The 24,520-nt window shown below is 44.2% G+C and overlaps 10 protein-coding genes across 10 annotated transcripts; 9 read left to right on the top strand and 1 right to left on the bottom strand.

Annotated features, from left to right (window-relative positions):
* Positions 1-1,317: 1,317 nt before the first annotated feature.
* On the bottom strand, positions 1,318-3,444 carry LSM04_009364 (uncharacterized protein; the record flags this gene model as incomplete). The annotated part of the gene is made up of 1 exon (XM_067338114.1): positions 1,318-3,444. One exon carries the CDS (start codon positions 3,442-3,444, stop codon positions 1,318-1,320), a length of 2,127 nt encoding a protein of 708 aa, XP_067189360.1.
* A 1,888-nt stretch (positions 3,445-5,332) lies between these two features.
* On the top strand, positions 5,333-5,911 carry LSM04_003943 (uncharacterized protein; the record flags this gene model as incomplete). Its single annotated transcript, XM_067338125.1, has 1 exon — positions 5,333-5,911. The coding sequence occupies one exon, from the start codon at positions 5,333-5,335 to the stop codon at positions 5,909-5,911; it is 579 nt and encodes a 192-aa protein (XP_067189298.1).
* A 205-nt stretch (positions 5,912-6,116) lies between these two features.
* On the top strand, positions 6,117-7,931 carry LSM04_003648 (GTP binding domain; the record flags this gene model as incomplete). The annotated part of the gene is made up of 1 exon (XM_067338137.1): positions 6,117-7,931. One exon carries the CDS (start codon positions 6,117-6,119, stop codon positions 7,929-7,931), a length of 1,815 nt encoding a protein of 604 aa, XP_067189297.1.
* A 574-nt stretch (positions 7,932-8,505) lies between these two features.
* Positions 8,506-9,387, top strand: LSM04_003535 (Major facilitator superfamily; the record flags this gene model as incomplete). Its single annotated transcript, XM_067338149.1, has 2 exons — positions 8,506-8,540; positions 8,622-9,387. 2 exons carry the CDS (start codon positions 8,506-8,508, stop codon positions 9,385-9,387), a joined length of 801 nt encoding a protein of 266 aa, XP_067189295.1.
* A 791-nt stretch (positions 9,388-10,178) lies between these two features.
* On the top strand, positions 10,179-10,616 carry LSM04_008165 (uncharacterized protein; the record flags this gene model as incomplete). Its single annotated transcript, XM_067338160.1, has 1 exon — positions 10,179-10,616. The coding sequence occupies one exon, from the start codon at positions 10,179-10,181 to the stop codon at positions 10,614-10,616; it is 438 nt and encodes a 145-aa protein (XP_067189350.1).
* Positions 10,617-10,890: 274 nt separating this feature from the next.
* On the top strand, positions 10,891-12,636 carry LSM04_001601 (ATPase; the record flags this gene model as incomplete). The annotated part of the gene is made up of 1 exon (XM_067338171.1): positions 10,891-12,636. The coding sequence occupies one exon, from the start codon at positions 10,891-10,893 to the stop codon at positions 12,634-12,636; it is 1,746 nt and encodes a 581-aa protein (XP_067189272.1).
* A 295-nt stretch (positions 12,637-12,931) lies between these two features.
* Positions 12,932-14,677, top strand: LSM04_005643 (ATP synthase; the record flags this gene model as incomplete). Its single annotated transcript, XM_067338184.1, has 1 exon — positions 12,932-14,677. One exon carries the CDS (start codon positions 12,932-12,934, stop codon positions 14,675-14,677), a length of 1,746 nt encoding a protein of 581 aa, XP_067189313.1.
* A 295-nt stretch (positions 14,678-14,972) lies between these two features.
* Positions 14,973-16,718, top strand: LSM04_007776 (ATP synthase; the record flags this gene model as incomplete). Its single annotated transcript, XM_067338195.1, has 1 exon — positions 14,973-16,718. One exon carries the CDS (start codon positions 14,973-14,975, stop codon positions 16,716-16,718), a length of 1,746 nt encoding a protein of 581 aa, XP_067189343.1.
* A 261-nt stretch (positions 16,719-16,979) lies between these two features.
* LSM04_005372 (alcohol dehydrogenase) lies at positions 16,980-17,987 on the top strand (the record flags this gene model as incomplete). Its single annotated transcript, XM_067338206.1, has 1 exon — positions 16,980-17,987. One exon carries the CDS (start codon positions 16,980-16,982, stop codon positions 17,985-17,987), a length of 1,008 nt encoding a protein of 335 aa, XP_067189311.1.
* Positions 17,988-18,521: 534 nt separating this feature from the next.
* On the top strand, positions 18,522-24,461 carry LSM04_002522 (uncharacterized protein; the record flags this gene model as incomplete). Its single annotated transcript, XM_067338217.1, has 2 exons — positions 18,522-21,126; positions 21,166-24,461. The coding sequence occupies 2 exons, from the start codon at positions 18,522-18,524 to the stop codon at positions 24,459-24,461; spliced, it is 5,901 nt and encodes a 1,966-aa protein (XP_067189285.1).
* Positions 24,462-24,520: the final 59 nt, after the last annotated feature.

Genomic DNA, 24,520 nt, shown 5'->3' on the forward strand with positions numbered 1-24,520 from the left:
CGGATGGGCTGCCATTCGTTACCATTCTTAGGGTCAGTAGTACTGGCGGTGTACGTCTGCAAAGCACTTTGCCCTTTCTGTGGTAATTGCTGCACAACACTGGCAGCAAAGCACCCGCAGGTGCAGTACAACAGGAACAGTGCAATACACAGCAGCTGACGCATGGAGCACTTTGTCATTTCTTACTGTGAGTGTGTTTGTGAGTGTGAGTGAGTCTGAGTTGCTCTTCTAATAGCATGCACAGTAAAAGAGAAGGAGAGATGAGTATAGAGAGATACATGTATGTATATATAGGTTACAGCAGAGAATCAAACACATGTATACATTGATAGTAATGCTATCAGAAAGACAAGAATAATTGTTACGCCAAAAACAAAATGAGGACCGATATCAATACCCTCGCGTGGCACATATCATAAGTATCAGCAAGAATGGATTCCGGGCAAATTTATTGTTTTATGATGTTTGCAACAAATATAGAAATACTCATAATAATTAGATGCTTGTATTGTCTTTCTACTACAATGATATTTTCATGTAGCTGTTTTTTCTTCTAATATAACGAGAAAAATGTGAAATAAAAGATGATAACCCTATGCTTTACCACCTCCCAAATTTACGTTGAAAGCAAGCTCATAGATAGTCCAAAATAATAATAAAAAGCTTAAAAGAGGATGTTGGAGGCGTCTCTAACGCGCACCTAGTCTTACACATTAGGGTCATCTTTGAAATGGAAAATATAAAAAGAACTTATTAAACTCTTTTTACCAACCAAATTCGTAAGGAAAGACTATTCCCCTCGCAAGCCCATAATAAAAAGCCTAAAAGCCCAGAAAAGAATGAAAAAGTAAAAGGCATGCACTACTGCTTTTTAATTACGAAAAAAAGAATCTCGTACAACAAAAGGGGTATTATCCCCATCGTCTTTCTATTTGTTTTCCTTTTTCGTTTCTTCTAGAACACTTCATATGGGGAGCATTCAAAAAAAAAAAAACGCAATACTTTTTTTTTGCTTTTTGCAGGCATCCGATGCGTATTTTCAGTAAATAACCATTTCAGTTGCATGGAAAAAGAATGCAGTGAAAAACACAGAATCAAGCCAGTGACTACAAAGTAAGTCTATTGTAAGAGAGTCAAAGATTGAGATAAAACACTGAGAGCTACACTTATTAAAATTAAATCGCAAATTATTGAAGAGAATCATTGCTAAAATTCTTAGATGTAGACCGTTATGATAACGCAATTATAAGGGGGTAAAAAATGATCCCTCAAAGCAAGAATACCAAAGCCATTAAATAATGGAAGCATCACTTTCTATTACGAAAAGCAAATAACATTCGTCAAAATCAGGAAGAGCATAAACGATACACCGCCATTAAATTTGTGTAGTGCAGCTTTCCTATTTCGCCATGCTGACTGAACCTTACCGTATTGACTTAAGTGATGAAGACCATCCCAAGATCCTTCTTGTCGTGAGAGCGTCGGAGTCATTGTATCAATTCGAATAAAACCAATTTTCCGTAGACGTTCATACGCCAAGCGATCCCATAGCAACTCACGTTGGTGTGTCATTCCATGACGAGCATAGTGTACCGTTGGTGGAGACAGCCATATGGCCCATTCCATGTAAGCTGGGAATTTTTGACCTTTTACTTCCTCCTCTGTGTAATTTATAATTGTAAGGGTGCGACCATTTTGTTTCTTCATGTAAAGCTGCCATTCCGAACCGTCTATTTCATCATCTCTAAGGGCTTTCGGAGCTCCTAAAGGAGACATGGGTGTGTAAGGACCCCGTAGAACTGTTACATTCCGTCTACACCATTCATGTACAAAGGCGTCAACAAACATAATCCACTGAGAAGTTGTTGCTTTACCTATCATATGTTGAATGCCAAAATTCGTTACCAATACACCTAATGGTCTCGTGTTTTCAACATTATCAATCATTGATCTGACCACAGAATGTGCATAACTTTGAGAAAAGTATTTACCTTCTGGTGCAATGTTAGCAAATACACACGTTAAGTTTGAACCTCTTTGTCCTAATCTTAGTGCGTCACAATTTGACTTATATTCCCGCATAACACTATCACCAATAAGAAGCATGAACGCCTTTCGTCCTTGAAGTGGTGGTACTCGAAGACAACCTGTAGAAGGGCCACCAGACTTCATTGCGAATATGCGTAGCCGACAGGTGCTAGGCACCCACACCAAATGATTGTTATGGCCACAAGCATCTGTCAATGAAATGGGATTTCCATAACAATAGTGATCGCCCAAAGTACAGTTAGCAGCCAGTAAATGCGGAACACCCTCTGGAGTATCTGGATAGGCCCCATCAACAAATCGTACCCACTGACCACCTTCACTTGTATTGTAGTTTGTAGAAATATTACAAAAGGGAGTCATAGTATTTTTTTCGGTATTGTTTATAGCAACAACACGCACCCGGAGTGGACTACCATATATATTGCGCTGTATGTCACAAACCTCTCCATAGAGAAATGCCTTTCGGTTATTAACCGTAGCTCTTGTTCCCACAAAACCCAAAGTCTTAGGAACCTGAACGTCATCACTTGTTCCGTTAACATGAACCATTTTTACTTCTAAAATGTAATCTCCTGGATCAGTTGCAAAGAAACGAATAATTCTCGTTATTTTTCTTCCACCTTTCAGTGTTTTATTGCTAGGTAGAACTTCGGCATGCAAAACACGATTGTCATTCATCAAACGTGCCATAAAGAGGATATCTACAGCACAAGGATCCAGGCCAGTATTATCTGTAGCTGTCTCTAAGCACTCTCCACACTGCTCAATAAAGAAATCACTATTCCATTCCCCTGTAGGAACTGTAAGAATATCACTTGATAATGTTGCATTTGATGATTTCACGCGAAGGGCAAACAAATATGGATGTTGTTTACTTGTCAGATATGACAAAAGATAGCGTCCACAAAGTGGGTATGGATTATAAAAAAAACCATATACACTAAATTTTGGACCCTCTGTAAAGTTGATACGTTGTATAACCGTGGTATACTCTATTTGATGTCGATAACGAAGCTGTGGACAAGTCATCTGTTGGTAATACCGAGGGGGGAGCATCATTGAAAGGCTATCCCACTCCTTCGTTTTGGCATAATACTTAACAATAACGGAAATAGTTGCAGGAAGGTAAGTCGTGTAGTTTATGTCATTTGCCCCTACAAAAGGTTGAATATTCAATGAGTTTGTATTCTCTGAAGGGGACGTTGAAGAAATCGATATGTTTGCCATAAACTTTTCCTGCGGATGATCATGTTGTTGCTGGTGTTGATCTTGTTCTTGGTCCCGAAAAAATTTGTCTTCTTCTAAACCTGTTAGTCGCCAAAACATTACATTTAACGACAGAAAAAAGAGAATAACTACCAGTTCAGCTCGTCTCCTAAGAATTCTCCGTAGCATCCTGCTTCTTACAAAGAATCAAAACTAAACCCATATCAAAAAGCAAAAAATAAGTGATATTTTACGAACGTGATAAGAGATCTGTAAAGAGAGAGTTATTTATTAAAGTATTTTTAAGGTGCCACTTTTTAGCCTCAATGTGCCAATTATTTTATTACCTTTGTTCATCATCTATAATATTTCCAAAAATTAGATTATGTAAGCAAAATATTCCATTAATTGTGTGCTACATAAGGTGAGCATTAGTAAAGAGAACCAATAGTGTTCCTCCAATTGAACCCCGGACTTTTCCTCCTCCCTAACGCCCAAAGGACAAGAAAAACATTATTGAGAAAAATATTCAAACCTGGCGCTCCTCCCTTTCTCTGTATCTCTTTTTTATATTTAGTCGTTGTTGAAAGTACATTCTATTGATTCACTTTAAAATTATATAAACTAATCTATGCATTGATAATAGGCCATTTAATTAGTTTCTTTTTTGAATTAAATACTCCCAAGAAATGGGACGGTTAATAAAAGTAGTTCATCAAATGACAGTGAGAGTATAAATCACTCAAAATAATGTGAAATACTTCTTTTCTGTAACGACCCTTAAAATATTTCTTGAATATCTCATGTAAATATCAAAAATAATAATTACAATCAAAAAAATATCCGACCTCATTCCACCAGGGCAATCCCTTTGGTTTAAAGGTTTTGACCTTCAAGAATGGAGATAAATGGAGAAATCCCTTAAGAAGGCTTAAATTACGTTCTGAGAAGTGTTTTTTTTTCTTTCTTTCTCCGCCAACGATGTTGCCGCAAGACCCACCTTCAGACCCGCAAATATCCCACGGGAACTGAAACAAAAAAACAATGATTCGCACCAACCACATGCGGCGCCAGCGCCAACCACAGGCCAAGCAAAGACGAAATTAGGGCAGACAACGTTAGGAATCCGCCGACTTTCTTGATGCGAAGGGGTGCGCCAACACCGACTTCGTTGAAGAAAAAGGGGGGCAACCAAGACGCAAGTAAATTCTTCAGTTCAGCGAAGTCGGACCCTTCCATCCTGAAACCAAAACGCTCCCCACGGCCGATGGCACAGGCGGGCCTCGCCCGCCCTTTCTTTTTTTTTTTGTTGCTGCGCATTTCTTCGTCGATTTTCTTGGTTTGTTGCTTTCCGCCCCCTCGCCCCCCACCCCCGAAAAATACGGCGCGCCCACCGACCCACCAAGAAAGAAAAAAAATAAAACGATACCGGGTCCTCCCGCCGCGGATTTCTGGAAGCGGGGGGGGCAAGGGGGCGCTCTGGGCAGGGGATCGGCCGGAAAACGAAAAAGGAAGCGCGGGGCGGCGGCGCAGGAAAGCAGCGGGCAGGTTGTTGAAGGGCGTTTCTTTTCCTCTCTCTATTCTTTTTTTTTCGGTTTCGTTTCGTTTCGTGCTTCTTTTTCTTTTTTCTTGGTTTTTTTTTGTTCGATTCTGTGCCAGCGGTTGCCTCAAGAAAGGTTATCTTTTCATCTTTTGTGGTTTGGTCGCTGCAATTTTTTTTTGTTTCTTCTGAGCTTCGGTCGTCGGATTGAAGTCTTTTTTTTATGTTCTTTTTATCTGTTTTCCGTAATTCCTCTCTTCATTTGATGACGGTTGGGGTGGGATTGCTCCTATATGTCGTATCCGATGTGAAGTGATTTCCTTGGATTTGGATGTATCGTCATTTTATTTATTTATTTATTTATTTATTTATTTATTTATTTATTTATTTATTTATTTATTATACTGTTTTTTTTTTTTTTGATATTTCTACAGTCTCGTTTAAAAAAGCATAAATTCTTTCAGTCTAAAACTGTTTTTTTCTTTTCTTTTTCTTTTTCGCCAGAGCAAAATAAAAAAGAAATTTTTTTATAAAGAAATGCCTTTTTATAAATCTCCCGTTCACGCGGTCTATAACTTGTCTAATGTCAATCGTTCTACAGACGCGATTATTCATTGTTCGGATGGCAAGTATGCGAGCATTAAAAAGGAGATAGCGACCAAGTGTAAGTTCATCGAACTAAATGATGATGAAGAAATTCCTGAATTTGAGTATCCGATGGCAGTTCTTGATACTCTTTGCTCCTGGACAGAAAAGTACGGGATGGACGGTGTTGCAGAAAGCGATATTGTGAGACCGTGTGTTTACCGAAATGTTCTGTACGTTTTAAAGTCCAAATGGGATGCAGAATTTTTTGAGTCTCGTTTGGGAAATGAATCAAACGTTGGCTATTACCTTCAGACCATAAATGCCGCGGAAAAATATAATATGAAGGGACTGTATGACTTGCTTTGTCTTGGTCTTGGGTGCAAGGTGCGTAATGATGATGAAGAAGAGATTATTCATAAGGTAATGGGGGTTCCAGAAGATGTGGAAATAACCTCAGAGGATTTGGAAAATACAAGCATACGGTATCCGTGGTTGCAGGAGGCCATTAAACCAGTGGTAAGAAAGTAAGAAAGGAACCATAACTAGCATTATCTTCACTAAACATTTTTTTTTTCTACCCCTCCTTTTTTTTTTTACCTTTTTGCTGGGATTTTTCCCAATGTACAAAAGTTATTTGGGGGGGGTAATTCTGCGTTCTCAATTTTATTACTCTATCTTTTTTTTTTTCGTTGAAGATTTTAAAAGAGGGATAACGTAAGGAGAATAAGTAACAATGGGTAAACCTGGTAAAAAGGCCGGGAATGGGATTCTCCCTCCTACAAATGTTAACCGCCGTGTTGATCCCACGAAAACCAGTCTTCGTGATCAACGGACTGTTAAGCGATTGAAAATGTATACTTCTAAAATCGTTCGTGATGAAAAGGGTCATATCATAAAGGGAAGCGTTTTAAAGGCCTCAGATCGTGTTGAACAACAAATGGCACGAGTGGCACCTGATCGTCGATGGTTCGGTAATACTAGAGTTATTGGTCAGGAAGCTCTGCAGAATTTTCGAAGGGAGATGGGTGCTAAATATAGAGATCCGTATAGTATAATTATCAAACAATCGAAGCTTCCGTTGAGTCTTCTTGAAACGAGTACGAAGGAAGATGCTAGTATTCGTCAGGGAATGGAATGGGATAAGACCTTTGGTGAAAAGGCCAATCGAAAACGAGTTCGTCTTGAATCTGTTGATATGGAAAACTTTGCTAAAAGGGCAGTTGAAAAGAGTGATGAATATCTTACAGAAAAAAAAGATGGTGACCGTAATCTTGTTAAGAAAGATGAGACTCTACGTGATGATCGTTCAAAAAATCGAATATTATTCAAAAAAGGTCAATCTAATCGTATATGGAATGAACTTTACAAGGTTATTGACAGCTCTGACGTTGTTTTATACGTATTGGATGCTAGAGATCCTCTAGGTACTCGTAGCGCTTTTATTGAGGAATATATGCGCAAAGAAAAAAAGTATAAACATTTCGTTTTTGTCTTGAATAAGTGTGATCTTATTCCTCTATGGGCAACTGCGCGATGGCTTCAGGTTTTAAGTAAGGATTATCCAACTATAGCATTTCATGCTAGTGTTAATCACCCGTTTGGAAAAGGTAGTGTAATTTCACTTCTTCGACAGTTTGCAAAACTACAAAACGTTACTCATCGAGGTAGTAAACGTACAAAAACTCCTATTTCCGTCGGTGTGATTGGTTATCCCAATGTCGGTAAAAGTTCATTAATTAATGCACTAAGGCGAAAATCAGTCTGCAAGGTTGCACCTATTCCAGGAGAAACAAAAGTATGGCAGTATGTCACTCTTACAAGAACTATTTTTCTTATCGACTCTCCAGGTGTAGTTTACGACCGCGAAACAAACAATGATGTTCAAGCTGTTTTAAAAGGTGTCGTGCGTGTAGAACGTTTGGGAAATGCTGATAAAACAGAGGTGGTTAATACTGTTCTTGAAATTGTTAAACCTCAAGATCTTGTTGCTACTTATGGTGTCACTGAATGGAGAGATGTGAATGATTTTCTTGAAAAATTGGCAAAGCTTCGGGGTAAACTTGTAAGTGGAGGAGAACCTGACACTGAGGCTGCAGCCCGTATGGTTCTTTACGATTGGCAACGGGGACGAATCCCTTGGTTTAGTGCACCACCTTTCGACTCTAACAAGCACTACCGTGATGCGCTGGATTTGCCAGAGAAGAAGCATATGAAGTTAATTGAGCATTATAGCTCCTTTAATATTGTCGATGGTGCCATGGATCGCGGAGATGAAGCGGAAGAGGATGATGAAGAGGTAAATAGTGTGGTGCAAGATGATGACCCCTCAGTAAATAAACAACGTGATAAAGGTAAAAAAAAGTTACTAGCTAAAAAACCCGACCCTGATGCGACTGTTGCTACATTTTCTGCAGAACAAACCGCTATGAAAAAAAAACAACAACGAAAGAACAATAAGAAGGAATCTACGACTGTCATCCCTCAATCTACTGACGGAAATAATGATGATGATTTATGGGAACGCTTTCTTGAGGCGGTTAAGAAATGAACTATAATCGCTTAAAATACTGAAATAAAAATTCTTTTATTATCTATATAATTTTAACTGTAGTTTGAGATTTCTATTCCTCTATGTTGTTTTTATAAAATTCTTTTCAAGTTTTGTTTTGTTTATTTATTTTCCTGTTCTTTCTTCTTCTTTTTGTTTCCTATATTGTTAGTAATATGAAAATAGTTCACTTTATATGGTGTAGTACATTATGGATCGTATCGAAAATGTACTGGTTTTCCTTGTTTCCGTGAGTACGGTAAATAGGACATCAATTGCTTTTATTGGCGAAGTAGGGAAATATGGGATGAACGGGTTATACATATAAATACTTTAAAATTACCCATTGTACTCTCTAAGTTTGTGAAATTCTTGCTGTGCTTTATTGGGAAGGTTTCCCTATGTAATATTTCTCAGAATGTAATAGATGTCGTTGTTTTCAATGTTTTTTTTCTCCCTTATTATTATTATTATTATTATTATTATTATTATTATTATTATTATTATTATTATTATTATTATTATTATATATAAATATATGTATGTATGTATGTATGTATTTTTTAGATTCTGCATGTACGGCAAAAAACCTGTGGATGACCCGCTTGGGTAGCCGGTTGCTTTTGGGGCGTTCTTGGTTCAGTTCTCGGTTTTCGGTACAATGAACTCCTTTACTATATTTCTTGACAGTATGATGAATGATGAAACTTTAAATTACCCTTCCCAGACAGAATTAAGTCTTGGCAACTCCATTTCTATGGGTCTTTCCCCAGCATTTTGGTTGGTGGGCGGTATATTGGCAGATCTTATACATATTAAGATATTACTATCTGTTGCTATGGTGGCTCTCTTTGCTACTCTTTTAATGGGTTCATATTTTGCAAAGTCGGGTATTGGATTATCGTCTCTTTTTGTCTTTCCAACGTCGCTTAGCGCTGTTATGATGGCAATACCCTCGGCGACGGCTACCTCGACATGGTTTGAGAAACACAAGGCTACAGCTATCGGAATTGTTTATGCCGGTGGCGGTTGTGGAAGTGTTCTTTTCCCTCTTTTTTGTGGACCTTTCTTGGGTAAATACGGTTGGTGGACTACTTTTCGCATACTAACAGGTCTCGTATCCTCTGGTGTAATTAACACATTGCTGGTTGAAAAACGATCTATTCCCTCTCAAGAAAATGATGAGGATGAGCTTACTGCAGCATCGTTGACGGAAACTCCTTTTATTGAGCAAAGAACATTTCGTAGCACTCATTTGAAACCAAAAGAGGTTTTTAATTTTATTTTTACACTTATTTTTATGGTCTCATTTATCTCTCAGGTGTTTTATGCTTTTTCTTTCTGTGCTGCTGTATATGTTTGTGTTCCATTAGCACTTGCCATGGGAAAGGATGGAACAGTCTACCAGGACGCAGCTCCTATCGATCCAATTGCTGCAGGACGTCTTATTACATGAGTTGGTGTATCACAAATTATTGGATCTTTTTCTGCTGGACTGATTTCTGCACATTTCGGTTCTGAGGCTGTATTTTCTCTTTGTTGTTCTCTAACTGGAATTGGGTTTTGCTTTTTGGCTCTTGCAACCACTTATATTGAGTTATTGATTGCATTAATGGTATTGGCATTATCCACTTCCGCTACACTATCAACTTACTCGTCAATATTAATTCATATTTTTTTTTTTTTTTTGGTGGGGGGGCAATCTTGGTACTTCTATGTCTTTGATTTTTCTTGGAGGATCTGTGAGTGGTTTTGCTGCGCCTCCCATTCTACCAGCAATTCGGAGCGCAACAAATGGTGACTAAACATATGGGTGCATATTAACCACTGGGTTTGCTGTTACTGCTGCCGATATCTGATACTTTTTGCAGTGGAAAGATAACTATAAATTAATGACACTAAAAAACACTGGGTCCAGCACTCTAGAAAATATATAGCTTTTTGGTTATCATGAATGAACCAAAAGCATAACAAAATATATCAAGTGCGTGTCGTGGGTATGGTAAATTTTTTAAAACTTAATTCTTATCTCTTTAAAATTAGAATATCTGAGAACACTTTTTTGTAAGAAAAACAATTTGTTTGTTTTCTTTTCTTCGGTTTGTGATCCGGTGCTTTAATGTTTAATGGTTCGATTTATCCTTGTATACCCTCCTTACTCTCGCAATAATAATAATAATAATAATAATAATAATAATAATAAAGGTTTGATTATCTCATAGAAAATAGGAAGTTTCATAGAGAGAGATGGGGTTACGCAACGTTTTTTCCAGGCCATTCGTCTCACTCGTTGCCTCGATGAGCAAGCGCATCGATCGCATGGATGAGCCTTTAAAGCGTCATATTGAGCAGCACGAAAAATCAGGTGAGGATCTTTGTGCCAGCGTTTGGCAAGAATATTGGTCCTATCAAAAAGCACTTTTGCCATATCGACGGGAAAGGTTAATGAGTGAAATCTCATATATTACAGAAGGGAAACTATCTTTGGCCAACGTAAACATGAAAGACATCATTCTCTTCTCTCGAGCAATTACAAAATGCTTGTTCTTATTTATCATATTTGTCATAATAGGTAGACGCTCTGTCTTCCCTTCACTGGAACCTACATCAGTTTTTGTAGAAGAAGTCCAACAAAACTGGCAACCAAATCACAAACGAGGTCTTTATATCGACGAATTGTGTTAACAGCGGGAAACAATCTAAGCACTGCAGAGCAGTAAGAAAAAAAACAAAGGGCAGTAGAGGTACAATTCACCCTGGACCGTATTTCATCCAAACATAGCAATCACTGAAATCCACAATATCTTCCTCAAGGTTTTTCTTATCCACTTATTCTTTGTTTATAAATACAAACTAAAAAACATATTTTTTTTTACTAAGCCATCATAATGCAACTTGTCTGTTCATTCTTTTTTCTTACAAAGATTTTAAAAAACTCCACTTCGACAAGCAATTGGTTATGCGCCGCTTTGTCTCCAAGCTTGCTACTGGACTTCCGGTACGTTTCGCCTCCACGACTGCAACAGCAGGTGGTGCGAAGCCCGCTGCTGCCGCCGGGTCAGCTGCCGCTGGCCAGAAGTCTTTCTTCAAGGCGACAGAGATGATTGGCTATGTTCATTCGATTGATGGTACTATCGCCACACTGATTCCCGCCCCTGGCAACCCTGGTGTTGCGTACAACACCATCATTCAAATCCAGGTGAGTCCGACGACAGTCGCTGCCGGTCTGGTGTTTAACTTGGAGAAGGACGGCCGCATTGGTATCATCCTGATGGACAACATCACGGAGGTGCAGTCTGGTCAGAAGGTGATGGCGACAGGCCAATTATTGCATATCCCTGTGGGTGCAGGTGTGCTCGGCAAGGTGGTGAACCCACTTGGCCACGAGGTGCCTGTTGGTCTGCTCACCCGCAGCCGCTGTTTGCTGAACCAAACAGTGGGTAAGGTGGACGCCGGCGCCCCAAACATCGTGTCGCGCTCTCCTGTTAACTACAACTTACTTACTGGATTCAAGGCAGTGGACACCATGATTCCCATTGGTCGTGGCCAACGTGAGCTGATTGTGGGAGATCGTCAGACTGGTAAGACATCCATTGCCGTTTCGACAATTATCAATCAGGTGCGCATCAATCAGCAGATTCTGTCCAAGAACGCTGTGATCTCAATCTACGTCTCCATTGGACAGCGTTGCTCCAACGTTGCGCGTATTCACCGCCTCCTCCAGTCATATGGTGCACTGAGGTACACAACCGTCATGGCTGCCACTGCTGCTGAACCCGCTGGATTACAGTACCTTGCTCCGTACGCTGGTGTGACAATGGGTGAGTACTTTATGAACCGTGGTCGTCACTGCCTGTGCGTGTATGATGATCTTTCCAAGCAGGCCGTTGCATACCGTCAAATTTCACTGCTACTGCGCCGTCCACCAGGGCGTGAGGCGTACCCTGGTGATGTCTTCTATCTCCACTCGCGTCTACTGGAACGCGCTGCCATGCTTTCACCCGGAAAGGGTGGCGGTTCTGTGACAGCTCTCCCCATCGTGGAGACGCTCTCCAACGACGTGACGGCATATATCGTGACGAACGTGATTTCAATCACTGACGGACAAATCTATCTTGACACAAAGCTGTTCACAGGCGGTCAACGACCTGCGGTGAACATTGGTCTCTCTGTGTCACGTGTTGGTTCATCTGCTCAGAACGTTGCGATGAAAGGTGTTGCTGGAAAGCTTAAGGGCATTCTCGCGGAGTACCGCAAACTTGCTGCTGACTCTGTAGGTGGTCAGCAGGTGCAGACGATTCCCATGATTCGTGGCGCTCGTTTTGTTGCATTGTTCAACCAGAAGCAGCCATCGTACTTTATGAGCGCAATTGTGTCATTGTACGCGTGCCTGAATGGCTATCTGGACGACGTAAAGGTGCACTACGTAAAGTTCTACGAGTACCTGTTGGTGCACAAGGACCTGAGTATCATGTACGGCTCGGCAAAGAACAAGTTTTTCTACATGTATGTGCAGGAGCTGAACTACCTGATTCGCTTTTTCACTTTGAACAGTCCAATCCTGCACGGTGAGCTGGAGGAAATGCTGAAACAGCACACTCAGTTGTTTCTGCAGCACTACCAGTCAAGAATGAACGCCATTAAGAGTGAGAAGGAAGTGAAGGCGCTGAAGAACCTTTTGTACTCTTGCAAGCGCGCTGTTTAGGTAGGGAGTCACGAAGTCTCGTGGTTGTGGAGCTTCTTGCTAGCGGAGTTCTTTTTATTTAGACATAATTAGTACTAGGTGATGCGGGATGTAGGAGTTCCGTCGCTGTTTCGTATCTAGGGCCTCCTCTGTGTAGGCATGGTGGGTGGAGGAGCGGTAGGGACAAGTAGAAAGAATATTCAGTTATTCCCCTGATTTCCGTGTGGTTGGATTTTCCTCTCGTTGTTGTACATTGTTGTTATAAAATTAGTTCTCTTTTCTGTTTGTCTTCTATACTAGTAAATTCTAGGTAGTTATGCGCCGCTTTGTCTCCAAGCTTGCTACTGGACTTCCGGTACGTTTCGCCTCCACGACTGCAACAGCAGGTGGTGCGAAGCCCGCTGCTGCCGCCGGGTCAGCTGCCGCTGGCCAGAAGTCTTTCTTCAAGGCGACAGAGATGATTGGCTATGTTCATTCGATTGATGGTACTATCGCCACACTGATTCCCGCCCCTGGCAACCCTGGTGTTGCGTACAACACCATCATTCAAATCCAGGTGAGTCCGACGACAGTCGCTGCCGGTCTGGTGTTTAACTTGGAGAAGGACGGCCGCATTGGTATCATCCTGATGGACAACATCACGGAGGTGCAGTCTGGTCAGAAGGTGATGGCGACAGGCCAATTATTGCATATCCCTGTGGGTGCAGGTGTGCTCGGCAAGGTGGTGAACCCACTTGGCCACGAGGTGCCTGTTGGTCTGCTCACCCGCAGCCGCTGTTTGCTGAACCAAACAGTGGGTAAGGTGGACGCCGGCGCCCCAAACATCGTGTCGCGCTCTCCTGTTAACTACAACTTACTTACTGGATTCAAGGCAGTGGACACCATGATTCCCATTGGTCGTGGCCAACGTGAGCTGATTGTGGGAGATCGTCAGACTGGTAAGACATCCATTGCCGTTTCGACAATTATCAATCAGGTGCGCATCAATCAGCAGATTCTGTCCAAGAACGCTGTGATCTCAATCTACGTCTCCATTGGACAGCGTTGCTCCAACGTTGCGCGTATTCACCGCCTCCTCCAGTCATATGGTGCACTGAGGTACACAACCGTCATGGCTGCCACTGCTGCTGAACCCGCTGGATTACAGTACCTTGCTCCGTACGCTGGTGTGACAATGGGTGAGTACTTTATGAACCGTGGTCGTCACTGCCTGTGCGTGTATGATGATCTTTCCAAGCAGGCCGTTGCATACCGTCAAATTTCACTGCTACTGCGCCGTCCACCAGGGCGTGAGGCGTACCCTGGTGATGTCTTCTATCTCCACTCGCGTCTACTGGAACGCGCTGCCATGCTTTCACCCGGAAAGGGTGGCGGTTCTGTGACAGCTCTCCCCATCGTGGAGACGCTCTCCAACGACGTGACGGCATATATCGTGACGAACGTGATTTCAATCACTGACGGACAAATCTATCTTGACACAAAGCTGTTCACAGGCGGTCAACGACCTGCGGTGAACATTGGTCTCTCTGTGTCACGTGTTGGTTCATCTGCTCAGAACGTTGCGATGAAAGGTGTTGCTGGAAAGCTTAAGGGCATTCTCGCGGAGTACCGCAAACTTGCTGCTGACTCTGTAGGTGGTCAGCAGGTGCAGACGATTCCCATGATTCGTGGCGCTCGTTTTGTTGCATTGTTCAACCAGAAGCAGCCATCGTACTTTATGAGCGCAATTGTGTCATTGTACGCGTGCCTGAATGGCTATCTGGACGACGTAAAGGTGCACTACGTAAAGTTCTACGAGTACCTGTTGGTGCACAAGGACCTGAGTATCATGTACGGCTCGGCAAAGAACAAGTTTTTCTACATGTATGTGCAGGAGCTGAACTACCTGATTCGCTTTTTCACTTTGAACAGTCCAATCCTGCACGGTGAGCTGGAGGAAATGCTGAAACAGCACACTCAGTTGTTTCTGCAGCACTACCAGTCAAGAATGAACGCCATTAAGAGTGAGAAGGAAGTGAAGGCGCTGAAGAACCTTTTGTACTCTTGCAAGCGCGCTGTTTAGGTAGGGAGTCACGAAGTCTCGTGGTTGTGGAGCTTCTTGCTAGCGGAGTTCTTTTTATTTAGACATAATTAGTACTAGGTGATGCGGGATGTAGGAGTTCCGTCGCTGTTTCGTATCTAGGGCCTCCTCTGTGTAGGCATGGTGGGTGGAGGAGCGGTAGGGACAAGTAGAAAGAATATTCAGTTATTCCCCTGATTTCCGTGTGGTTGGATTTTCCTCTCGTTGTTGTACATTGTTGTTATAAAATTAGTTCTCTTTTCTGTTTGTCTTCTATACTAGTAAATTCTAGGTAGTTATGCGCCGCTTTGTCTCCAAGCTTGCTACTGGACTTCCGGTACGTTTCGCCTCCACGACTGCAACAGCAGGTGGTGCGAAGCCCGCTGCTGCCGCCGGGTCAGCTGCCGCTGGCCAGAAGTCTTTCTTCAAGGCGACAGAGATGATTGGCTATGTTCATTCGATTGATGGTACTATCGCCACACTGATTCCCGCCCCTGGCAACCCTGGTGTTGCGTACAACACCATCATTCAAATCCAGGTGAGTCCGACGACAGTCGCTGCCGGTCTGGTGTTTAACTTGGAGAAGGACGGCCGCATTGGTATCATCCTGATGGACAACATCACGGAGGTGCAGTCTGGTCAGAAGGTGATGGCGACAGGCCAATTATTGCATATCCCTGTGGGTGCAGGTGTGCTCGGCAAGGTGGTGAACCCACTTGGCCACGAGGTGCCTGTTGGTCTGCTCACCCGCAGCCGCTGTTTGCTGAACCAAACAGTGGGTAAGGTGGACGCCGGCGCCCCAAACATCGTGTCGCGCTCTCCTGTTAACTACAACTTACTTACTGGATTCAAGGCAGTGGACACCATGATTCCCATTGGTCGTGGCCAACGTGAGCTGATTGTGGGAGATCGTCAGACTGGTAAGACATCCATTGCCGTTTCGACAATTATCAATCAGGTGCGCATCAATCAGCAGATTCTGTCCAAGAACGCTGTGATCTCAATCTACGTCTCCATTGGACAGCGTTGCTCCAACGTTGCGCGTATTCACCGCCTCCTCCAGTCATATGGTGCACTGAGGTACACAACCGTCATGGCTGCCACTGCTGCTGAACCCGCTGGATTACAGTACCTTGCTCCGTACGCTGGTGTGACAATGGGTGAGTACTTTATGAACCGTGGTCGTCACTGCCTGTGCGTGTATGATGATCTTTCCAAGCAGGCCGTTGCATACCGTCAAATTTCACTGCTACTGCGCCGTCCACCAGGGCGTGAGGCGTACCCTGGTGATGTCTTCTATCTCCACTCGCGTCTACTGGAACGCGCTGCCATGCTTTCACCCGGAAAGGGTGGCGGTTCTGTGACAGCTCTCCCCATCGTGGAGACGCTCTCCAACGACGTGACGGCATATATCGTGACGAACGTGATTTCAATCACTGACGGACAAATCTATCTTGACACAAAGCTGTTCACAGGCGGTCAACGACCTGCGGTGAACATTGGTCTCTCTGTGTCACGTGTTGGTTCATCTGCTCAGAACGTTGCGATGAAAGGTGTTGCTGGAAAGCTTAAGGGCATTCTCGCGGAGTACCGCAAACTTGCTGCTGACTCTGTAGGTGGTCAGCAGGTGCAGACGATTCCCATGATTCGTGGCGCTCGTTTTGTTGCATTGTTCAACCAGAAGCAGCCATCGTACTTTATGAGCGCAATTGTGTCATTGTACGCGTGCCTGAATGGCTATCTGGACGACGTAAAGGTGCACTACGTAAAGTTCTACGAGTACCTGTTGGTGCACAAGGACCTGAGTATCATGTACGGCTCGGCAAAGAACAAGTTTTTCTACATGTATGTGCAGGAGCTGAACTACCTGATTCGCTTTTTCACTTTGAACAGTCCAATCCTGCACGGTGAGCTGGAGGAAATGCTGAAACAGCACACTCAGTTGTTTCTGCAGCACTACCAGTCAAGAATGAACGCCATTAAGAGTGAGAAGGAAGTGAAGGCGCTGAAGAACCTTTTGTACTCTTGCAAGCGCGCTGTTTAGGGTAATTTTTTGTTAATACTGTTTTTTTTTTTGTTATTGTGATAGTTGTTAAAGATCATTATTAAATGAAGAAGCTCTAGGCCCCGTAATTTTCTGGTAGGGGTTTTGTTTGTGTTAGAATTTTTTTCTTTTTTATGTACAGGTTTTTTTTTCTTGTTGTTGTAATGTCAATTAAGGGGTGTGATGTAGTACTTGTATAGTTTCGGATTTTTTAAATATGGTTGCTCTTTTTTTTGTTGTTTTTTTAGTGGATAGTTGTTTATGTCGAAGTTCTCTTCAAAAGGATGGTGTTACACGCGGTATGGGCCAGTTTCGCGTGTGTTAAAAATGGATTCTTTTGATCTTTTATCAAATAAGGATGAGGTTATAGTGGATGTTGGGATGGCAGCTTTGCATCGGACTGACGCTGCTGTAGTGAATGGAACGGCGCTTAGTAAGAGAAGGGTTTCTCTTTCTTCATTTCCTCGAGTAGGTGGCTCTGAGGGTGTGGGAAGGGTTCTTTCGGCAGGTGCCTCAAAAAATGTTAGAGATGGTGACACCGTGTGGGTGGCGCCAATACACGGAACGTGGGCAACAAGAATTGCTGTTAATCACAATATGGTTCATAAGATCGAGCCGAAGTTTGCAGAACTTGCCGTTTACGCATCTAATTTTCTTGTGGCACAGCATCTTCTTAATGGTTTTACGAGACTTCGAAAAGGTCAGTTTATTCTGCAGAATGGTGGGAGTAGTATGACTTCTTTGGCTGTTTCTGCGTTGGCGAAAACATGCGGCGTGAAGGTGTTAACTGCTAGCACTCCTGGGGAGCGGTTCTATGGTGCGAAGGAACGTCATGCAAAATACGGGAGCGAGGTCTTTGAGTATAATGGAAAAGGAGCTCGAGCGATGCGGCAGGCAATGGGAAATGTTGGAGCTGCTTTGTATATCAATGGCGTTGGGGGTCGCTTCTTTGATACATTTCTTGGACTTCTCGGAAGCGGTGGGCATGTGGTCTCTTACGGTGCGCAGAATGGTGTTGGTTTGATGGTGTCTGGTTCAAATCTGATTTACAACGAGGTGACTATGCAAGGACTATTTTTCCCATCCTACCTCGAGACTCTCTCGTATAACGAGCGGCAAACCCAACTAGAATTTGTTTTGGCGCAACTTTTGTCCCTTGGGTTTAGCTACCCTACAGTATCAGCCTCATCTTTGGGTGAGTTACCAAATGTTTGGGATCAGGTTTTTGTGCAGGGTGGAAAAAAGGGAATGCTCGTTTTGAATAGATAGGGGACGTGGAGCGGTCACAAATATCGTTGTTCGCTCTCTCTTTTACAGTTTTTTGTTATTATTTATTTTCTAACTAGCGTTTATTTACAGGGATGATATTGGGTGGGGATAGTAGTGTGGTGCAATAGTGGAACACAAGAGGGTTAGGGTTATTTTTTTCTTGCTTGATATTCAAGTAGCATGTCTCTTAGATTAGTCAAAACTTGCTAGTTGTTTCTTGTGTCAAGGGGATGTTGTGCTTCTGTTGTCATTGAGGAATGTTTGTTTATAATGATTAGCAATAATGTTTCGTGTTTGTATTTTTTTTTTCGTTGGTATTGAAAAGTAATATAAAAGCAAATTACGCTCTAATTTTGTTTTTGTTTCTTCAGCAGAAGCGGTGGTTTTTTGTTAGGCGCATTATATTGCCATATCTGAATTGTGACTAGTGGATTTTCCAGAAATTAACCTATTCTAATTTCTTTTGCCCTCGTTCTCTATTTATTCTTTATTAATTGTGATGCAAAGTCGTGGTGCGGAGTGGTATTATACCATATGCCGCCCCCAGACAATAAAAGAACCGCCATGCACATTGATGCTGTTGCTGTGCTTGAAGATATTAGACGAACAGGACAATTAATTGAGGAATTCCATCGTCTGAAAAAGTACGGTGGAAATCGTGCGGCGTTGGAACGCATGAAAATCGAAATCAGTAGACTTAAGGAGGCTCAACGTACATTCCTTGAATTAGACAACGCACGTAAAAAAAAGGATGTGCAACATAATAATTTCCATGCATCATCAAGTCGCAGTGATGGACTTATGATAACTCCACGTTCTCGTTCTGAACCACGAGAATGTGAAGAATCGGATGCATTGGTACATATTAAAGGAAGAGGACGGGTCTCCTGTGCCTCTCAAACACTAACGGAAGAAGCAACTGATTCGATTAAGCAGAAGAAACAAATCCCACAATTGCCGAATACATCAAGTCAAAACATGGTGTCATCATTTGATAATGGTAAAGAATCTAGAAGATATTGTTCTGTGGTCTTCGCTGTCATTCTAGCAGAGGCACATACACGACGTGAAATCATACATAAATACGATAGACGACGAATTAAACTCCTCAGCCACTTCAGAGAAGGAAAAATCATTATCGCCTTATCAAAACAACATCAAGCTCATTCTTTCAGCGCAGACGAAACTTTAGCATATAAGGTTGAAGACTTACCACAACAACAACAACAACACGAATCTCAACATTCACAGAAAGTTCAACATCGACATTTACCACAGATTGATAAAATAGTCTCTGCACCACCAATAGGCGATGAATATAATGGTAACCAACACGATGAACGAAATAGAAGAAGAAACCCCCAACATATTTACAGTAATAGGCTCATAGAAGAACAGGAAAAGGAAACTGGACAGCGCACATCCACGTCCGTTCAAAGGATCTCCGAATATGGTAAGGCAAGGTACAAAATAGAACAGGAAGAAACCAGCCGTAACGGAGAAGAAGCGGAACCCAGACGTATCACACAAGAGGAAGAAGAAGCCAGGCGCAAGGCAGAAGAAGAAGAAGCCAGGCGCAAGGCAGAGGAAGAAGAAGAAGCCAGGCGCAAGGCAGAGGAAGAAGAAGAAGCCAGGCGCAAGGCAGAAGAAGAAGAAGCCAGGCGCAAGGCAGAAGAAGAAGAAGCCAGGCGCAAGGCAGAGGAAGAAGAAGCCAGGCGCAAGACAGAGGAAGAAGCCAGGCGCAAGACAGAGGAAGAAGCCAGGCGCAAGACAGAGGAAGAAGCCAGGCGCAAGACAGAGGAAGAAGCCAGGCGCAAGACAGAGGAAGAAGCCAGGCGCAAGGCAGAGGAAGAAGAAGAAGCCAGGCGTAAGGCAGAAGAAGAAGAAGAAGCCAGGCGCAAGGCAGAAGAAGAAGAAGCCAGGCGCAAGGCAGAAGAAGAAGAAGCCAGGCGCAAGGCAGAAGAAGAAGAAGCCAGGCGCAAGGCAGAGGAAGAAGAAGCCAGGCGCAAGGCAGAAGAAGAAGAAGAAGCCAGGCGCAAGGCAGAAGAAGAAGAAGAAGCCAGGCGCAAGGCAGAAGAAGAAGAAGAAGCCAGGCGCAAGGCAGAGGAAGAAGAAGAAGCCAGGCGCAAGGCAGAAGAAGAAGAAGCCAGGCGCAAGGCAGAGGAAGAAGAAGCCAGGCGCAAGGCAGAAGAAGAAGAAGCCAGGCGCAAGGCAGAGGAAGAAGAAGCCAGGCGCGAGGCAGAAGAAGCCAGGCGCAAGGCAGAGGAAGAAGAAGCCAGGCGCAAGACAGAGGAAGAAGCCAGGCGCAAGGCAGAGGAAGAAGAAGCCAGGCGCAAGGCAGAGGAAGAAGAAGCCAGGCGCAAGGCAGAAGAAGAAGAAGCCAGGCGCAAGGCAGAGGAAGAAGAAGCCAGGCGCAAGGCAGAAGAAGAAGAAGAAGCCAGGCGCAAGGCAGAAGAAGAAGAAGAAGCCAGGCGCAAGGCAGAGGAAGAAGAAGCCAGGCGCAAGGCAGAAGAAGAAGAAGCCAGGCGCAAGGCAGAAGAAGAAGAAGCCAGGCGCAAGGCAGAAGAAGAAGAAGCCAGGCGCAAGGCAGAAGAAGAAGAAGAAGCCAGGCGCAAGGCAGAGGAAGAAGAAGCCAGGCGCAAGGCAGAAGAAGAAGAAGCCAGGCGCAAGGCAGAAGAAGAAGAAGAAGCCAGGCGCAAGGCAGAAGAAGAAGAAGCCAGGCGCAAGGCAGAGGAAGAAGAAGAAGCCAGGCGCAAGGCAGAGGAAGAAGAAGAAGCCAGGCGCAAGGCAGAAGAAGAAGAAGCCAGGCGCAAGGCAGAGGAAGAAGAAGCCAGGCGCAAGACAGAGGAAGAAGCCAGGCGCAAGGCAGAGGAAGAAGAAGCCAGGCGCAAGGCAGAGGAAGAAGAAGCCAGGCGCAAGGCAGAGGAAGAAGAAGAAGCCAGGCGCAAGGCAGAGGAAGAAGAAGAAGCCAGGCGCAAGGCAGAAGAAGAAGAAGCCAGGCGCAAGGCAGAGGAAGAAGAAGCCAGGCGCAAGGCAGAGGAAGAATTGCAGAGTTGTGTGTTGGGGGAGAAGTGTGCCACACTTGGTGTACTGGATGCTGTGAGCGAATCTGTTTTGGTCGATGCTTTTGCTAAGGCAAGTGAGGTTATTTGTAATGATGCCAGGCGCAAGGCAGAAGAAGAAGAAGAAGCCAGGCGCAAGGCAGAGGAAGAAGAAGAAGCCAGGCGCAAGGCAGAAGAAGAAGAAGAAGCCAGGCGCAAGGCAGAAGAAGAAGAAGCCAGGCGCAAGGCAGAAGAAGAAGAAGCCAGGCGCAAGGCAGAAGAAGAAGAAGAAGCCAGGCGCAAGGCAGAGGAAGAAGAAGAAGCCAGGCGCAAGGCAGAAGAAGAAGAAGAAGCCAGGCGCAAGGCAGAAGAAGAATTGCAGAGTTGTGTGTTGGGGGAGAAGTGTGCCACACTTGGTGTACTGGATGCTGTGAGCGAATCTGTTTTGGTCGATGCTTTTGCTAAGGCAAGTGAGGTTATTTGTAATGATGCCAGGCGCAAGGCAGAAGAAGAAGAAGAAGCCAGGCGCAAGGCAGAGGAAGAAGAAGCCAGGCGCAAGGCAGAAGAAGAAGAAGCCAGGCGCAAGGCAGAAGAAGAAGAAGCCAGGCGCAAGGCAGAAGAAGAAGAAGAAGCCAGGCGCAAGGCAGAAGAAGAAGAAGCCAGGCGCAAGGCAGAAGAAGAAGAAGCCAGGCGCAAGGCAGAGGAAGAAGAAGCCAGGCGCAAGGCAGAAGAAGAAGAAGAAGCCAGGCGCAAGGCAGAAGAAGAAGAAGAAGCCAGGCGCAAGGCAGAGGAAGAATTGCAGAGTTGTGTGTTGGGGGAGAAGTGTGCCACACTTGGTGTACTGGATGCTGTGAGCGAATCTGTTTTGGTCGATGCTTTTGCTAAGGCAAGTGAGGTTATTTGTAATGATGCCAGGCGCAAGGCAGAGGAAGAAGAAGAAGCCAGGCGTAAGGCAGAGGAAGAATTGCAGAGTTGTGTGTTGGGGGAGAAGTGTGCCACACTTGGTGTACTGGATGCTGTGAGCGAATCTGTTTTGGTCGATGCTTTTGCTAAGGCAAGTGAGGTTATTTGTAATGATGCCAGGCGCAAGGCAGAGGAAGAAGAAGCCAGGCGCAAGGCAGAAGAAGAAGAAGCCAGGCGCAAGGCAGAAGAAGAAGAAGCCAGGCGCAAGGCAGAAGAAGAAGAAGAAGCCAGGCGCAAGGCAGAAGAAGAAGAAGAAGCCAGGCGCAAGGCAGAAGAAGAAGAAGAAGCCAGGCGCAAGGCAGAGGAAGAAGAAGAAGCCAGGCGCAAGGCAGAAGAAGAAGAAGCCAGGCGCAAGGCAGAGGAAGAAGAAGCCAGGCGCAAGGCAGAGGAAGAAGAAGAAGCCAGGCGCAAGGCAGAAGAAGAAGAAGAAGCCAGGCGCAAGGCAGAAGAAGAAGAAGCCAGGCGCAAGGCAGAGGAAGAAGAAGAAGCCAGGCGCAAGGCAGAAGAAGAAGAAGCCAGGCGTAAGGCAGAGGAAGAATTGCAGAGTTGTGTGTTGGGGGAGAAGTGTGCCACACTTGGTGTACTGGATGCTGTGAGCGAATCTGTTTTGGTCGATGCTTTTGCTAAGGCAAGTGAGGTTATTTGTAATGATGCCAGGCGCAAGGCAGAGGAAGAAGAAGAAGCCAGGCGTAAGGCAGAAGAAGAAGAAGCCAGGCGCAAGGTAGAAGAAGAAGAAGAAGCCAGGCGCAAGGCAGAGGAAGAAGAAGAAGCCAGGCGCAAGGCAGAGGAAGAAGAAGAAGCCAGGCGCAAGGCAGAAGAAGAAGAAGAAGCCAGGCGTAAGGCAGAGGAAGAATTGCAGAGTTGTGTGTTGGGGGAGAAGTGTGCCACACTTGGTGTACTGGATGCTGTGAGCGAATCTGTTTTGGTCGATGCTTTTGCTAAGGCAAGTGAGGTTATTTGTAATGATGCCAGGCGCAAGGCAGAAGAAGAAGAAGCCAGGCGCAAGGCAGAAGAAGAAGAAGCCAGGCGCAAGGCAGAGGAAGAAGAAGAAGCCAGGCGCAAGGCAGAAGAAGAAGAGACCAAACGGAAAGGAGAACATTGGAAAAATAATTGCAAAGGTAATGATGAAGGAAGCAGAGGTGATGTGGCAAGTATGGGTAATTCTTCTGTGAGTGAGCGCTCTTTGCCTTTGCGTGATTCTGTAGATGTACCTGGTGATGGTTATTCATACACTAGTAGTACTTGTGAAGCTGCTTTTGGTGTTGATCATTCGGCAAGTCTTGATGTATTCGCTCAGCAACAGCAAGTTTTTAATACTTGCGAATTGTTTGTTTCAGAATGGATCAGTGCATCTTTTGATGTTTATCAGGAAAAAAATAGTGCTGGGTCTCTAAATATCGTACCTCACAGTCTTGGTGTTACCTGTGTTTCTTCGAATGTAGATAATAATGTAGTCGGTTCGGTGGTGAGTTCATTTGGAAAGGAGTCTTCTATGGTTTCTGCACGGGGAAGTGGTGTACTGGTTACAGGATTTTCAAGAGATGCCTCTTTGAATGAAGCTAAACCTGAATTTATGAAAGATGTTAGGGGAAGTTTTACCATGGTGGCCGGGAAGTGTGGTAATACTGATGCTATTGAGGGAGTTAAAGTTAATTCCTCTGCTGATAATTTGTCTGTAGTTTCGGCTGATGATAAGTCTACCTCCCTTAAAGAATTGCCTGTATTATGTAGTCCTTCTCTTTGTGTAGCTCCTGGTGCTAACAAAGGTGTGGGTAGTAGTAGCGCCGTTGAAGAGGCAGTGACAGGGTACGTTGTGGAAATGGCTGGTGCTGCCATTGAAGCATTGGGTGATCCTAGTGGACTATCATATGCCAATCTTGAGATGGTACTGAGAAGAGGTATTTTTGATGCTGCGTCTGCTGCTACTAAAAGTCCGGGTGACCTCTCAGAAGAATGGCGTGGGGGTCTGCGAGCGCTTGCAGAACGCATCGCCTCTGACTACATCTATTTTGCGTGGAAATCAAAGCTACGGAAATTGGATGAATGTCTATGGCATACAGAGGCATTTTATACACCAGAAGAGATTGCTGCACGTGCTGTTGAAGTTGTCGCACCGAGGGGCTCCTTTGAGAGTTTGCAACGCAGTGATGTGCGATTCTTGACAAACTATTACGTTGAACTTGCGCGCAAGGGTGGTCTTAATGAATCTATGTATACTGAGGCTAGGCTTCGAGAAAATCTTTTTGAACGGCGGGCTGATAGTGTTGCCTCACCAGTGTTACCGTTTCCTCTCACAAGCCTCAGTAACAAGAATAACAATAACAAGACTAGTGGAGGACGGAGTATGCTAACCGTTGATCGCCGACGCGCAGGGCTCACGCAGTTAGTACTGGGGCATGCACTGGACAATATACTGGAGGACATAGTTGCCGACACCACGAAATGGATTGCATCTCTTGCCGCAAAGTAGAGGGGTGAGAAAAAAAAAGGATGGGAAAACTCCAACAGCGAGAATAGAAGAGAGAGATA

This window comes from Trypanosoma melophagium (genome assembly GCF_022059095.1).
Source record: "Trypanosoma melophagium isolate St. Kilda chromosome Unknown ctg31segment0, whole genome shotgun sequence".
In the NCBI taxonomy this organism is placed as follows: domain Eukaryota; phylum Euglenozoa; class Kinetoplastea; order Trypanosomatida; family Trypanosomatidae; genus Trypanosoma; species Trypanosoma melophagium.